Consider the following 17,818-nt stretch of genomic DNA (forward strand, 5'->3'; position numbering starts at 1 on the left):
GGATAGGCAAAACTTTGACATTTATTTTTAAGTACATCCATTTTTCACTTGTTATCAAGAGCCACAAAAACTGTTATGAATTAAAATAAAAAGTTATTTTCCTGGAAGTGCTGTAGTGCTAGTCAGTCATGTTTTCCAGATGTTGAGATCATTAAGGGATGTTTATCTCTCTGTACTGCATTTCCATCTGTTCCTTACAAAAAGAGAGTAATATCTGGGAAATAAAACTATGTCATAACTTTGCAAATGAAACATGAGCACCAATACTTCAAAAAAACCCACAAGATTCTCTTCTGCCACATGCACCTGCAATTTTGATAAAAGAAAATTTACCTCTGGACCATTTACACAACTATTTTATAGATAATTAATGTCCATAGACAGAAAAAAACCATTCAGGTGGCTGAGACAAAGTTTTGATATACAATTTTTTAAAGCACCCATTCAATGTTGTCAACTCAGCTCACTGCGGAAAATAATTTTGGGGTTTTTTTTGATTTTGTGGGGTTTTTTTGGCTTTTTGGTTTTTTTGGTTTTTTTTTTGTTGTTGTTGTTGTTTTTGTTTTTGTTTTGCATAATAAAAAGTGTAGCCTTTATTGTCTTTGAAAAATAACTCAAAGAAAACAGCATCAGTAGATTTTTTTTTTTGGCTTTTCTTTATACCATAGCTAATAACATTGTGCCTCTTAATGCCAGCAGTCTGTGTCCTGCCCTGATTAAAAAAAGCAGCTGTAAGGAAGCTACAGAGTCTCTGAGTGCACATTAAGGGCTGTGCACAGGAACTGTGATATTTCATGGTGTTCTGGGCACAGGGTCGTGGAGTGTGCTTGCTAACTCACCCTTGGTTCCTTTGGAGCGTGTGCGCAGCTTTTTATTTTCCCCATCTGCATCCATCTGTAATATTAACACAGGGTCTTTATTCATACCTTTTGCCATTGAGAAAAAAAAAAAAACAAACTCCAATGCTTTTTTTTTTCCACATTTCCAAAGGCTAGACAGTAATAGAAAAAAAAAGAATAATCATGCCTTATTAATCTTGTCAAAGAGATAAAAAGCCATCTGTGAATATCTAGTAAATACCTAGGAGATACCTTTAATGATGCAGATTTGTTTAATAAAGTGATAGTTATGAGTGACTCTGTAAGGTTTAATGACGAGGTCTACAGGTGTTAGTTGAAGGCATGAGGTTAGAAAGAGTAATGCTGCATGAGTGCTGCTTTCAATATCCACCTCCTGAAACAAAAGGTCCCAGAAAGCTGCCATGGCTACAGGAGCTCTGCATTTTCATTGCAACTGAGGCACAGCTCTATAGCTATGTTGGAACCTGCATTTCTGACAACTTTGTCCTTAAAACATGAAACCTTCTTGCTTGACAATGCATAACTACACATATACAGCTTTGAAATTCTTCAACACTTAATCAACTACTTCTTTAAGAAGTTTTGCTTGAAGAAACAGTGAATTGCAGATTTATAAGATTTTTTTGGGGAGAATTTAATGTCCATATTTGTATTTTGTATTAAATAAAACCAAACCCAAACAACCAAAAACCCCAGAACCCTCCAGAAGTCAGCTGATGTCATAAGTTTTCTAACTGAAATAAGAGAATCCTTTCAAGATCAGCTGTTCTCACTACACATTTGGCTACATCTAAACCCAAACTGGAAATATGCACCTTCTGGTCTTGGATGTGGCCCAGACACATAATTATAGGGGTAGGCTTTCAATCCAGGGATTTTATTGCAAACCCCTGAAATTCAAAGGGATTAAGATTTCATGTTTTGGTGTCGAGAACTGCAGTGACATATAGCAGATTGTACAACAGTGCAATTTTGACCATGTCCAGGGAGGCAAACTCCTTTCTAAAAGTAGCACTTTATTCATAAGAAAGACTCTATCACCAGGAATTTTTTTTCTAAGCAAAATTTTGGGAACTATGGAATTTTTCTTCAGTCACTGAAGGAAGCTTGCTATCTGTCTTTGACTTGAATCTCAGTTTCCCTGTTTGTAAAATGCTGATGACAAATATATTGTAGACAAAGCAAGTCCCATGGGCTTCTGCAGATCAGTTTGCAGACACCAGTGTCTGATTTATGAAACTGTGTTGGGTGATAGGTAGAGATGGAGACCAGAAGTTGCCAGGCACCTCTCCCTGGAAAATGTCACAAGATAAATACTAATGTCAACACAAGATGCTGTCAATTATTTCACTTTTTCTTTCTGAGGATCTGCTGAACTGCACTGAACTGAGGAATGATGCAAGAAGTCCTGTTTGTGCCTTTTTCCATTTATAGAGTTTGAAGATCTGAGTATGCTTTATTTTTAGCTCAGTATGACTCAGATTACTGAGTTGTTTTGAAGGTCTTATCTGAAAGAACATTGCAGAATATTACTAAATTGACCTGAGAAATAAAAAGAGTAAAGTCAGCCTTTCTTGGGGATAAAAAGTACTTCTCTAATTTCCTGGGGTTTATTTGTTTTTATATGTGTTTGAACGTTATAAGCAGATATTGGAATCAAAATACCAATTTGAAAGAGAGAACACAAACATTTGAAAAGGGCATTCATGGACTTGAAGAAGTTTAATTCTAGAACATAGGGTAGTGATGTCTGAAATGAAAATATAAATTGATGGAAATGCACATCAAAGCCAGACATTATACCTTTTCTCTGTTTAAATTTACATCTGATATTGATTATTAGCAGAGAAAAACATGAGGAGCTTCTGTTTATGTAGGCTGATGGCAGCCTTTACTTGCTACTACACTCAAAACCTGGAGAACGAGTTTTTGCAATGTGACTGCAATGGTAATGGGAAACATGGCTCTGTTCTCTGATGCTGAGTTGTGATTGAAGGCACTGACCTGCCATAGACTTATAATAGGGGAGCAGGTGTGGCAATGATGGACTTTAATTTCCTTTAATAAACCTTTTATGTGCCACACTTTTACTGCCATTCTATGCTCTCCAAGGTCCTGCACATAATAGGTTCATTACTTTTGATTACTATAGTCTATTGAGACAAACAACTCCAGAACACACTATATATTATGTTCAGTTAAACCAATATAGACTATTTATCCACTGTGCATTATTTCACCTGCAACTCTACAGACAAAATTAACAACAGCTCCTGTAAGCTAAAACTATTAAAAGCACTGGTACTCCTTTGTCATCATTTCATAATAAATACCACACCAATCACAGTGCTGCTCTTTTAATTATGAAACAAAAAGTGCCCACTGCTTCTACTGAACAGCAGTTACTTTGGTCTAAACAGCAGGTTGCATTGTGATGAATATTTAAAAACTGCACAAAGAGTGAAAACCAATGATAAGATCAATGCAGATGATTTTTCAATTGATTTTCTTTCCTTGTAAAAGTTTCACACTATGAGATATCTTTTTATCAATTCAAACCTATAATTTATAAGACAGTTTAGCCTGGTGCATATACCTATCAAAATAATCATCATGTCTGTGTTGCACAAAAGACACCTTAACTTACAAAATAGACCTATGCATTAACTTGAAATACAAAACAACTGAATAAAACTGAAATCTCTAAACTGTGCCAGCAAAATAAAAACCCTTCTCTTGCTCAAAATTTGAATGTACTATCTCTGGAGCTTGGTAGTTCTTTTAGAGACTGCCTGATACTGATACAAAGTGAACAAAGTGTCTCACTTCTGTTTTTCTTCTACATAGTAAAAACTTTACATGAAATTACATCCAAGGATGGTCAGCAAGAAGCATTCAAACTTTCAAATCACTCATGGAACAACAAAAGGATTAAATTCTGAGAAATTCTAGCCAACATTTTTAGAGGTACTTGTTATGAAGGTGTTAATTTGAGACATGTATTTTTACTGTTGTAAGGGTTGGATGGATTCTGGAAGGTGCTTCATGCTGTCATGGCTGGGGGATGGTCACCCTTCCTCACACTACATGTGTTGTCTTGAGTCAAGAATCCATAAGGGGTAAATATAATGGTCATGTCTGTACAAAATCCTCACACAATATCTCACTGATAATTTTTTTAGCCATCAGGACCATGGAGATAATGAAATGTTTGCCAGGAAAATTTTATTGGGTGTTATAGTCCCATAATTTTTAAGGGCAAGCTTAATGAAAATAATGGCAAGTGAATAGTGGAACTAAGTCCACTTAATCTTTGTGGTTTATAGCTATATTCTCTGATTTGATGGATTTTAAACTCATCTAAACATTTTCTTTTCAAAATTAGTTGAAGCTAGCTAATGGACTCTAAAGAAATTAGTGGGAAATACACAGTCAGAAACACAAGGACAACGGTGCAGCAGCTCTGCAGTCCCAAATCATTAAGCAAGTAGGCTAAGAAATAAATGCTTTCTGCTTCAGTCATACTCCATTTCTGTGATCTCAAAATTTACTGAAGATATTGATGTTGAATTATTTTCTGAAAACATGTTCCAACAAATCCCCCAAGGTTTATGAATGCCCTCTGCCTGACTTTGTGAATTTCATTCTGATCTTTTCTCTACTTTTCCTTCAATGTTGATTGAGATTTAAGTGTAAGTCAACAACTAGACCACAGAAAAATGACTGGAGTCACTGAGAATACCCCAAATTCTGCTTGGCTGAAACTGTAATAATTTGCTATTTAACTGCTACTGGGTATTCATGTTTCTCCAGATTAATTTACTGGTGCAATAGCAGCAATCATACTTTCTGAGCAAACTATTTCAGAGTTCCTGGCTGCAGGAACCAAATGGCACTTCTTTTGTTTGTACCATCCCACTGCAGCTAACAGACTCAAGAGCAGCACCTGGAAATACTTCCCTGAGTGAGAGAATCAGGATTTGGCTCTGAGTTTGGTTTTTTGTGTGCCTGGAGTCTGCCTGTGCACATGTGCATGTACTGATGTTATAGTAGGATCCAAGAATATGACTAACAGCTGAAAATAGGACATGTGCAATAAATTATAATAATAATAATAGTAACAACTATTTCAGTTTACTTGCACATTTTTTAATTTGAATTTCAGAAACTAAATTGACACTACTATCTGGGTAGGATAGTTTTACAGCACATTACTGTGAAATAAACTATGGCTTAGGGAAGCCAGTGCTGCTGACATAGGGAAAAGTGAAATGCATCTCCTGGAAAGAGCTCATGCAAGAGCTATGCACTTTGTAATTTCCATTGTAATCTTCATACAAACATGGCTTTCCTGGAGTGGGTTTCACACTGCTAGAGTGTCAGTCTGTTTCCTTTTTCATAACCAGCTAGAGGGACAGAAATCGCCAGTTTATCTAGAGATAAAGAGTATAAATTTATCACTGCACTGTGAGTTTCTGACTTAAAGTTATACCAGATTTTCAAAATTAAATTCAGGGAACAATTTCACTAGGACAAACTTTACCTGATTTTGAGAGGTCTAGAGAAATAATCACTTTTCTCTACTCTTTTTAATTTGTGAATTACTGAAGTTAGTATTGAGATAACAGCTATATCTGTCACAAGCTTAGTGAAATCGGTCCGAAGAAAAAAACTCACTGGTTTTTAAAGCACCAAAAATCCATTCTCAAGTCTCCAACACAAGCTACAGACTTCAAAGATGAAGTCAGATTCTGCTAAGGACAATTAATAGGACTGTGCTATACTGTATCCCAAGGTGACATGACACTCTGTGTGCTTTTCCCTACAGTAAATAATACCCCGAGAGCAAAATTTTCAGTGGTTTGGATACTCATATTTTGATATTTCTTTTCACTAACTCATGTAAGATTTTACCACATAAAAAGAGAATAAAGTGATAGAGAAAAATAATTTCAATAAATCTGAAATCAAGATTTCCTCTAGCCCACCCAGAAGAGCAGATTGCCATTTGTCTGTATGTTTGTATGTGTGCTGACTGAATCTTTCTCTTAGTCTATGTAAACATTTTTAATATGAATTACTAATCTCACACTGATGGTGAGAAGTATACTGAGAGAAAGAAATGCAGAGAACACATCTAACAGCTTCTAGAAAAAGTTGTGCATTTTCATTTCTGGCAGTAAGAATAATCCAGAATCCAAATACAATCTTTTTTTAGGAACATTGCTTGTAGTGTGGTTAAAGTTTCTTGCTCTTCTTTTTCTTTCTTTTTTTTTTTTTTTTTTTAATAATATATTGATGACCAGAAAGGAAAAATATTTAGAAATATGTTCCTAAAGACCATCACTAAAAACATGGTTTTTTGGTGATTTTGACTATTCTTAACCAAGGAGTCATTGCATCTTTATTTTTGAAAATTTTGTTTTAGTCAAAGCTGTGCCTGATTTCTCTAGGAAAAAGTTGAATGACATGGAAATAATTGGTTCAGCTCTATGAATTTCTTTGGAATTAAAATAAGTACATGTACTAAATGCAAACTTTAATGTTTGTGTATAACACATATAAATCATCCCATCACAATTTGGCATTATATAGTGTGATTGAATGGTGTACCTGTTTTTGAGAAGTAGATTTTTTTATATTGAATTCACTACTTGAAAATATGCAGAGACAAAATAAGCCTTAGATCAGAGGCAAGCTTGAATATCTTTGTAATGAGGATGATTTATTTTGATTCTCACTTCTGATTTCTGAGTTGTCACTGCTGTTGTATACTTCATCCATGCAACTTTGCACAACTGGCAGTGCTGAATATAAACCAAAGCCATATGTTTATGTCCTTTTGCCAAACGACTACAGCAAATAGTTCTATTATTCCCTTAGGTAACCAACATGTGCCAAGTATTTCTATTAGTCTTCTTTACCAAGGCTTTAGAGGGCAGAGTCACAGCTTCATGAAATTAAGGGGCAACTGCTAGTTTTTAAATTCAGAGAAAAACCATATAGTATACTAAGCTGAAATGCAGCTCAACCCAGGCTACTTTCTAGAGGTTTTTCTTCCTAGATAATTATTTTTTCTTCAGTTCAAGATCTTGTCACTATTTCCTGTGCTAATATATATTAAACATAAGTTTTCAGAAGAAAGAGAGTCAGCAAAAAAAAAAAAAAGCTTTGATGCTTTGAGAATTTTTTAAGTACACTAAAGTTTTAGCCCACTCAACTGTTATATAGTTTAAAAAGTCCCAAACCAATAAACCTTATATGTATATAAATCACCAATAATTATCAATCAACAATTTTAAATTTAACCAGTACACTGTGAAATATATTCTCATTCCTGGAGTCATATAGATTCAAAGATACTTGTGTTACTGTCAGTATGTACGGCTAAACAAGTGTAGTTCACAAACTTAGGAGCTAGAATTTCTATGCATTTAAAAAATTCCTCATCTCTTCTACTGTTTAGTACTGCTATACTTGACTGTTGAAAACTTTCTTAAAACAGCAGATATTATGCAAGGAAAGTAACCCTAGTGCATGAGGCTTGACACATGAAACCACATAGTATTTTACTACTAATATATAGCCATATTTCTACTCAAATTAAATTTTGTAAATAAATTATCCCACCTTTGCGTGTTTCCAGTTGAAAATATGTGCAGATTCCAAAGGTTCAAATTTGTCACACAGCCCAAGATGCCTTGCCTGATTTAACAGATAATCCTCAAATTCATTCTCTGGAAAAAAACAGACAAAGAAACAAAAACAAAAACAACAAAACAAATAAAAAAAACCCCAGCTATACTAAATAACACATAGATGAAACAAGACACTCTTTAAATCAAATGGGTAAATAATCCAGATGCAATGTTTTCTTCAGCAGTTTTACTAAGATAGGGTGTAGAGGAATCAATGGTGCTTCAAAAGGCATAAAGTGTATTTTATTTTTCTTTTCTTATAATAGTTTCTTTACATCATTAATGCCCTTTTCATGGCTTATGAAATAGACCTGCTCTAAGAAAAGTTTTTCGTCTTGTGTTGACAAAAATCTACTGTTTTTATATGTAGAAATCCTTATTCAAATGTTTTAATTGCATCAGAACCCCTTTGACTGAGTGGGATGGCTCAGTTCATGATGTGAAATAAATGAGAAGCATTCTGAAACATTTTAAAAGCAGAAGGAAACTCCTCCATTCTATTTTTTCTGACTTCAAATATTAAAATTTAAAGTTTGGCAGGCTGAAATGTTCTCAGCTTAAGCCAAATTAAGGAAATCTTTGACATTTCTCCATGCACAATTTTTATTCTTTGCTGTGAGGGATTTTATGCTAAATCAACAGTGACAGCAAGGGAAGTAGAGTTGCAAAAGTTTTCCTCTGAGTGTACAACACCGAGATCCTTGTTTTCAGAAATACTGAGTACCCAAACCCTCCTAAAGCTTAAAGTTTTAGTTACCTGCAACCTGGAAGAATCTGACAATGAGCAGGTATTAAGGGCAAGTTTTATTTAGAGGTTGCTCCTAACACTAGTGACCAAAGCATTAAAATTTTGCTACCAGTTGCAACTTTGGAGATCTGTTTCACATATCCTCCAGTGTATTTTGTTAAATAGATCTATTCATAGATCATTCCAATTATGACAAAATTTGCAAATAAACTTTCAGAACTTTAACTGTTCTCTTAATGATATCTGGTGATATCTTTTTCAACAAAATTTTGAATGTTACATTTCTTAACTTGCAAAGGCTCATTCTAAACAGATTCTCAGGGAAGCTGGAGTTTCTTGAGCAACTGATTTCAGCTTGTGTCCCAAAAGATAGGATGTTTGTTTCATCCCATCAAGTACTTTTAATTATATTTAGTACACTTTGAACAAATAATGAAACAGGCAACAGATGTAAGATGACAAAGGGAGAAAACCCAGAACAAACAAGCCCGATACCAACAGGATTTTTACAGCTTTTTTAAAACTACATTTTACCAGAAAGAGATGTTGTTTTTCCTCAAAGCCTTATTTTCCTGTTATTCTATTTCAACATTCGTAATAAAAACCCAAAACCACAAAAGAAGTCTCAAAGCCTTCTACCTTCCTCTTCCTCTTTGTTCAAAACACACTAACCTAAAAGACCTCTAAGAGTAACTACAAGGGTGACCAAAGCTTTCTATAGACTTAGCAGATTTTTGTCTTAAAATTCTAGCAACTTAAGTATTTATTAACAATATATTTTTCCTTTATTTTTTCAAAGATTTCCAATAAAGAACCAAATCACATAAGGGAGTAGCTGCAAACCCTTTGAGTTCCCTGATGTCAAACTCATTAGCATCCGAATAACCACACAGCAGCACATCATCTGCACAATTGCAATTTTTTACTACTTTTAATAGCGTTTCTCAAAGGGCTCATTTTCAACTTTCTTCAGTGGTTAGTTGGTTCTCTGGGGAAAAGGAGCTTCCTGACGCTCACAGCTTCCACTCAGCAACCAGGCCGTTTGCTGTCAGAAGCATCAGCCCTCTGCCCTAACCCCATCTGCTGTCTCTCTCATCCTAAGGGACTGAGAGTTAAGGCAGCACAGCTGAGATCCACTTGGAAAAGTGCACAAAGGACAAGGAAAAACACACTCAACTTTCCACATTTAGCTTTACATAATTAGCTAGTGTATTGAAAGTCCTCCCTATAAGAAAAGGAGTTTGGACTGGGATGGGTCCGGGGGGAAGGTTTTAAAATCGTGCTGAAGAGCTACATCCAACAGTGGCAAAACACAAAAACTTGCACCCTTCTGCTGTGTTTAAACACAGCAGAAGTTGCTGATGGTTAGTAAGTTTAAATGTGCTGGGTTTGATTTTTTTCACATTACAGGGTGCTGGCTGCCATTCAGCTGTTTTGTGGGTGAGTATCCTCATTTGAAGTTAGGGTGTCTCATAAAAAGTCTGATACAATGTCATGCATCTTTCATGCTACAAACAGGGTCTGCAGGATTATGCTGCATCATGGGATGTGGCATGCCCTTAACGTAACATAAACTGTGTGTCACCCCTGTCCTCACTCCAAGAAGTAAGTTCTATTTCAGATATAAATGTTGGGATCTGATAGTTCAGGTAGCAAAAAAAGGCTTGGTGCTGATTTTACAGGAATATCAAGGCCTTATACTAAATCTCTTTAGGAAGCTTTATGAGTTATAAAATTGACCATGGGCCACATTTTGAGGTGTTGCAAGAAGTGCAAAAATCTGCAATACCAACTGGAGAAAATAAGGTCTCAGACACAAGAGCCCACAAAGTACATCTAACCAGGTTGTTAGTGGCATTGATGATCATTGTTGATAGAATGAGGCAGAGCTAACTTATTTATTTGTCAATCAAGGTTCCTTGGTGGGGTCACTCCCCTTGGGTCCACATGTACGTTCATTTGGCCCAATCTATTCATAGCTTGCATTAACTTATTTCTCTTTTTAATCAAGAATTCAAAACAATTTACAGATGGTAAATTATGCTTACACTTCAACTGTCTATGCCCCTGAACAGTATTTTTTATTCTAGAAGGTGAAGGCTACTTGCCTATAAAGAAAGCTTCCATCTTTTCAACCATCATCTCAATTCAACTAGAATAATAAACTTTATAAACCCACAAAGATGGAATATATGAGTTGCTTGATTTGTCTGTGTAATTGTTCAGTGAAGTCACCTGGAGCCTTTGCAATTCATTCCTTGGTTTATAGCCATTTCCAGTGCTACATGATTTTGTACTGACTCTGAAGTGCCATCCTACTGAGATCCATGAGTCATACCAGGATACTGATGTGAATGACAGTTTAGGTCCTGATCCTCTACATCAGATGTTGGTGACAAATCCCTTCAAACAGCTATTTTTGTTGACCCATCATCTGTGGGTAAAAGTCCACTCATTCAGGTCAGATTACCAGAGCTCCTGAGGATTTTAAAATGAGAAAACACATATTGTACAATCACAAAATTATCTCAGCAGAAGTCCCAAGTTGTTTTCTCTATCAGAATTTCAATACTCAAAGCTATACTATATTTGTGAAAGTTCCCAAAAGCTTTTTTAAGCATAATACATTCCATTTCCAACAGGTTAATTTCATTTTCTCTAATTTACCACATCCCTGGTTGATATATTGTAAATGTGGGAATGAATAATGGCTTCAGTCTGTGATTTGTTAACTCAGAATAAAAGTAATATCTAAACAAAATCCAATGTGCTCACCATTATGATTCCTGAAAATTTCTTGTGGTTCTACAGTGACGGTGAATTCTCTTTCCCAAGACAAAATAGTGCAGTGTACTTAGTATTTGAGAAAATAACATGTGAAAGAAAGATACCAGTACAAATAAATAAAGATAATACTGGCCTTCAGTCAGATCTTTATCCTGTACAGTCTGAAGTCTGTGACTTTGCACATTAAGTTCTGCACGAGCCACAGGGAGATCCTGAAGTACATGTAAAATGTTCAGCTCACGAGTAACTGAATTTCATTTGGCTTACACAATCCCTGCAAGAAATCTGCAGGACTCTACTTGGAAACATTTTCTTTTTTGTACATAATTTGAGCTTCAGAAAGGAGTTTCCTTGGGGCAGACTACTTGTCTTTGCTCCTGTTTCATTTACTACAAAGTACATAGAAAGCAGGATTATTGCTGTTTCAACAATTGCATTTTCTTTCTCAACCTTAATGCTAAACTTTATCTTATTTTGTTCTACCCTGACATGAACAGAAGGTCATGTTAGCAGTGTGGGACATGCCGGTAACCCAGGCAGTTGCCCTTCCAGTATCTCTAAAAAACTTCACTTCCCCTTATCCTCTCTTTTAAACAGGGCAGTAACTCCAAAGCCAAGATCATATTTCACCAAGCAGAGTTTAACTTTCACCTGATTTAAGCAAGAAACTATCCCTCAAAGATGCCAGAGACTTTGCTGTAATTAACATAACTGCATTTAGATGCTATTCATGACCGATAATTCCAACACCTTGTGAAAAAAAAAAAGGTTGCAAGCTGTAAACATTATAAACATATTCAAATAAGCTTAACGCAATCTGCCATGCTTATTTCTGCCTAGATCATGGACCAGCGAAATGGTTAATGCAAATGGATTTATAATTTGCTTTGGGGGGCCAGTTTCTTCTCCTTATTTATTAGCCCAGCTGATGGGGCAGATTTGATGAGGCACTTCTGGAATAATTGAGTCATCACACAAAGAAGGCTGCTAGCATTCAGAGTGGTTTTATCAGCAGCAAGCAGGCCTGATTACTGACAATTACACTCTGATCCGGTGATGGAGGAGAAAGAGCCAACGAGTGGGAAATGTCCGTGTTTCTATCCAGGAATAATTTCTACATTCATTTTACATGCTAAGTGTTTCCTATCTCTGCATAATAAACTGTAAACAGGAATAGATGGCACAATGTCCCTTAATATTTCCTGGTAATGAAGACACAAATGTACAGTGAGTGCTGATAAATATAGATGAAACATAAGCTATTCTCTGAGTCGGTATTGTTACCTTTAGAATAAATGCATTTTGGTGGTAAAAGCATAATCATAGCTAATGCAAAAAAATGACAGAAGATTGAAGCTGTCCTTGTAACTACACAGAAACTTTGTAAAAGTCCTGTTAATCACGACTGCTCTAGAGGCTCATAAGCTGAAGGTGATATACTGGAAAGAACATCATTTTGTTTCTCAATAGTCAACTAAGTAGGAACTCTTTTGCTTCGACACAGTAAAGGAGAGCAACAGCAGTGACCTCCATTAACACTTCAGGGATAGAGCACATCTCGATGCTAAACTGAAAAACAATGGAGCTGGTCCTAGAAGACATCTTCACCATGATAAATTCTCATTTCCCTCTCATCAGCTTTAAGACAGTGTTTATAATGAATAATAGAGCCAGACCATAGATTTCATGAGTTGTGTTAAGCAATGCATTATTGCCTTTCGAACATTATTTTTGTAGCAATTTAGATGCTGTAAAATGACAGTTATAAAAAAAATTCTGCAAGCAGAACTTTGAAAAACTGTGTTTCAGGAGAAAAAAATGGGAGAAAACATGAAAACAGACATAGTGGAGAGTTGTAAAGTAATTTTATGTTTGTTGATGGGCAATTATAGATTTCAGCTAGAAAAAGTTAATGTCCTAGTCTAGGGAGAGTTTTCCTTTTTAAGAGTTGATCAGGCATGAAACACTGAATAATAAACTTTTGCATGCTTGTTTATTCCTTTTCCTCTTCCTAAACTAATTTATAGCTTCAAAAGAACTAAAAGTTATTCTCCGCTTGCTAACAGTAACTATGGCAACTATATTTCATTAAAGTAGCCACTTAACTTCAAGGCTTCTGTTACAATGATATGCATTATTTTGAGTAAAACCACTCCATAACAACCTCATGATTTCAGAGTAATTTTAAAAGAAAGTTCAAAGAGTGTGCATCGTTGACACTGGAGCGCAGGGTTTGTTTTCTTCTAAAGCATGTTTACTCTTTCCCAGCCAGGATGACTTTCCCTGTGGAGTCATCTCTGCTGCGAGGCGCTGCGTGGGGGGACCGCTGCCGCCTTCAGCAAGAGGTGGCCACGCTCTGCTCACGGAAGAGCTGCCCAGTAGTTGCAGAACTGAGGCCAGCAGGAGATGCCTGAGCACACAGATCAGCACAACCAAGATCAACGAAATTGTTTGGGTTTAATTACTCCGTTACTGCCCTCTTCCACGGCAGGAGGATCCTGGTCTGATTGTGGTCTTTGGGGCACGCCTGCTGTTTAACTGCCACTGTCACAGTCTTTCTACTGTACCTGATTTTTCCAGTTAGGAAGTGATGGGTTTCAAGGGCAGCTTTGTGGGGTGCTGTTATGGTTGCACTGGATCTCTGTAGAATTTCTGAAGCTGGTTAGGTTCAGGAGAAGTGGTCACTTCTCAAACACAGGCTTCATCTAAGTTCCTCTATTCATTCCCTGTGAGTTCTGACTGTTCCAGCCATATTTTTTTAGAAATATTTTAATAGTCGGAATTAGGACATCATAATTCTAGAAAAAAAATCGCTAAATAGCTGACTTGACATTTTCTGACATGGAATCAAAAGGAACAATAAACTTAAAAATGCAATCTACTTTTACTAAAAGAAATACAAAACTACCACTCTGCTATCCCGTGCATTCATCTTGCCCTTTCTGAACAAGTTCTCTTCATTAAGCATGACAGGCATGTCCCAGGAAAGGGAAAGTCACACAAAGGGAAGAAGTGTGCCTTCCCTCAACATGCAAATCACATATGTTCATTAACTTCAAGAGTGCCATGTGAAGTACAGTCTGCCACCATTTGAAAGACTTGTAATGACCCTAACTGCTAAAGATAATGGGGGCTTTCTTACACTACTGCATTGCCCTGAAGATCTTAGAAACATGTTGAAGAGAAGAGGAAAAATAAAAACCTCCAAGAATAAAAACACCACCTTGCAAATCAAAGCAAAAATTGACTAATATTTGTTGGATAAAAAAACATGCATGTCAAATGTTCCTCAGGACAGACTTCTTATGCAAAAAGTTTTACTCATCATATGTTTGCATCAGGTAAATGGAGCAAGGAAAAACATATTCAGTTTATTCAAACTTATGATAAGGGGTCTGCGTCACCAGGAGTGGTGGTTCAAATTCTCTTTTCAGAGCCTTTTATGATTCTAAAGTGAGACAAATATTATTTCCGAAAACCACACCTGCCTTCTGTCATAGGCATAAATAGAAGGCGCCATGACTGAGAAAATAACTGGGAAAAAGGGATTCTAGAATTCTCCTCCTGCCTCTGCCACTGATCTGTTCTGTGTCCCTCAGCAAGTCTTTTCACATTTCAGTTAAAGGAGGATAACAGTGTAGAGTGCTGTAAAGTGCTTTTGTGCATTTCTAAACATACTTTAATGTAGCAAATATTATTTTCATCATCATGGATTCATCAGTTAAGCAGTAGCTCATTTAACTTCCTCTGAAACTCAACTTGAAATGTTTCCTCTTTCACTGCAGGCTTTTTTAAAAATTAAAAAAACCCCAACAAAACAAAACAACCCGTCCCCCTCACCAAAAGAAAAAAAAAAGAAGAAATATAAAAGGACAGCAGTGAGAAGGATGGGTACTAAAAAAACATATGGTGAACAGCAAAATAATTTAAAACACATTTCCTTTCTCTTCTCTCCTAATATCTTAGGCAATCTGGATATAACTGTAATCTTTACACATCAGACACTTATCAGAAAAATCTGTTTGTTTTGCTGTATAGAGAAACATTCTCAGAGAAAATATCTTTAACTCTTTTCCTTCGACTATTTTTGCTCTCATTGCTGAAAATGTCAATAAGGTGTGTGTGTATATTTATAATGTCTGTGTAAGTATAAATATATACATTTCAGTGTATATAAATTTATTTACATGTTTGTGGCAACATTAAGTTCAAATATTGCACACAACAAGCACTGCATTTAATTTAAAATAATTTGAAAGAGGAAAGTTTGTTTCAATGTGAACCTCAGATGTGTGGTAAGAAAGTTACCTGTGGTACCACTGAACAATACTGAATTAAGAATAATGCTACAAGAATATAGCAGTACTATTTGTAGTACTAATATGTACCAGTACTAATTGTAGTACTATTTTATATTAGAAAAATAATAGTAACAATTCTATTGTAGCAAACTGGACTATGGCAAGACAAAAAAATCATCCTGTGGAGAGATGTCTTACAAACTTTGTCACTTAAAGCTCAGATTCCCCAGTGTAAGCCTGGCTGCATTGAAAACAGCCAGGACACTCTGGTGGACCTCAGTAGCAGAAGCTATCTGCAAGTGAAAGCACTCACATACACTGGGTGTTAATCACACAGATATACAAATACACACTCCTGGTCAGAAGGTCTGACAAAGTGAGGAGATTAAAACAATTTTGCATGTGACAGCTGTAAATAATAAGCAGCAGTTTAGAAATTCCAAGAGCACTAAATGAAATTTTGTTATTTTAGGTGATAATTATTTCGTTCTTGATAGGTAGGCCTTAATCAGGTGTCTGTGTGAAACAGTCCGGTTTGTTTTTTGGGGTCTGATTAAACCATGGGCTGTGTCTTGAGTTGGTACCTCAAATGTTAAAGTGTGTGCAGGAAAAGGGATGGGCTGAGGGGTGGTTTTTGTGCTCAGGGCATAATCCTTTTCTTCTCTTTTTTATTTTCATATGCTGTGCTTACCTATTCAGGAGACAGGTTTTTGCTTTCTTTTGAAAAGGTCTGATAATTTTGCATCAGAACTGTGTCCTGACACAAGAAGTTGTAGCAGTGACTTTTAAATAACCAGCCTCACTAAAGACTCCATTATGGCAACCAACAGCCTTAAATCACTTTGACAGTGCATTTTCTGCACTGCCCGTGTACTTGGAGGCTGTCCTCAAAACATTGAAAGCTGGGACAGTATTCATGGTTAAGAAAAGTCCAGAAGCAGCCAAACAGGTGGGCACTTCTTTCAGAAAAGGCCTTTTTAGATAGAAGACCTTTTGTACACTGGTTCTATCCTAGGCCCTTTTCAGGGGCTACACCTGAGAGAGAAAGTGAATTATCAATAACATTTTTTTAAAGAATCAGTGGTTTAACACTAATTTCTAATCAGATCCTACAGAAAGGAACAGCTCGCATGGCAGCTGTACTTTTCCCAGGGTTAATTACCTTTCACTGCTCTCTACTAATGAGTCAGCTGTTCCTGTCATCACACAACTACACTGTGTTCATCTGTAGCTCTAGCTGTGGACAAACACAGTAGCTAGAGCCCTGTTTACATATTGGCGAGGTTTGTTGTGCAAAGAATTTGCAAAGCAGTTTAAAAAAAAAAAAAAGAAATACTTAAAACTCCTTCCAATCCAATTTTTTATTTTTTTCATGGAAACAACATTGCTTTTTGGGCAAACACCATGTTCTTCTGGTTACCAAATGCATCAACAGGAGTAAGAATCTAAGGACATAAAAGCTAATGAAAGGGGTTTTTTTGCAATATTGCATAATAATTTGTATCAGGAAGATTAGATCCTTGTAGCCATCTACCTTGTCTTACCTAATTGTTGAGTGAGGATGTTTATTTATATATTGCTGATCCAGGAAATAGAAAACTTTTAAATAAAATATTGGTTTAAGTAGTATAATTGATAATAGCACAAGAATTAATGTAGTTAGGGAAAGAGTTTGTATTATTTTAAATGACAAATTTTAATGAGACAATGATTTAGGATTTTCAGTAAACTGTTCGTGGTTTTTATGCAATTCTAAGAGGTAATGCAATAGTAAATAAATAGAACACATAATTTCCAGCTAAGTTGAAGGGGATGTATTTTCTGTAGCCATATAAGATCAAGAGTAGTCCTCACTACTGGTTATTTCAGCTTTCTTGTGGGAGGCTACAAAGACTATGGCTACAGACAGGCATAGAGACAGCTCTTCCAAAGTTCAAGTCCTGTTTGTATCAACATTCAGAAGAAGTTTTTTGTATAATTGAGGGCAGGACTCTGAACTGGTGCTGTCTTTATAAAATGATTTGACGCTGAAAATTTCTGTGTGGAGGTTACCCTGCTCTGAGGAGATTTCCTCAGTGTAAGATCTGCAGGTGTTAGCAGAGAAAACAAATTTTCACCAGACACCAAGGAGACAACATACACACACATGTCATATGAGTACATGTCATCTGAGAATGAGCTCAACTATGTGCAGTTTCATCTGCAACTATTCATGAAGTTATCATTTGAGGCTGAATTCCTTGCTAGCTGTCACATGAGATAATGGAAATTGACAAATTCGTAGCAGGAACACAGATATCTTAATATGAAGATGGAAGAAGAAATTTAAGCTTAGAGCTCCAGGTAAACCTTGCAGGACTGACAGCTGAAAATATGATGAATTTCCTTTTGAGAACACCAAAGCAAAGTACCATGGCAGTCCAA

General features: G+C 36.1%; 1 protein-coding gene across 1 annotated transcript in view; it reads right to left on the bottom strand.

Moving 5' to 3' along the window:
* Positions 1 to 17,818, bottom strand: part of ST18 (ST18 C2H2C-type zinc finger transcription factor) — a 165,408-nt gene that overhangs the window by 65,605 nt on the left and 81,985 nt on the right. The window contains exons 3-4 of the mRNA XM_030231818.2: positions 7,491 to 7,597; positions 840 to 894 (exon numbers count right to left, since the gene is read on the bottom strand). Of these exons, the coding sequence (XP_030087678.2) occupies positions 840 to 894; positions 7,491 to 7,597 (162 nt within the window). The remainder of the gene's footprint in view (positions 1 to 839; positions 895 to 7,490; positions 7,598 to 17,818) is intronic.

This window comes from Serinus canaria, chromosome 2 (assembly GCF_022539315.1).
Source record: "Serinus canaria isolate serCan28SL12 chromosome 2, serCan2020, whole genome shotgun sequence".
NCBI lineage: Eukaryota > Metazoa > Chordata > Aves > Passeriformes > Fringillidae > Serinus > Serinus canaria.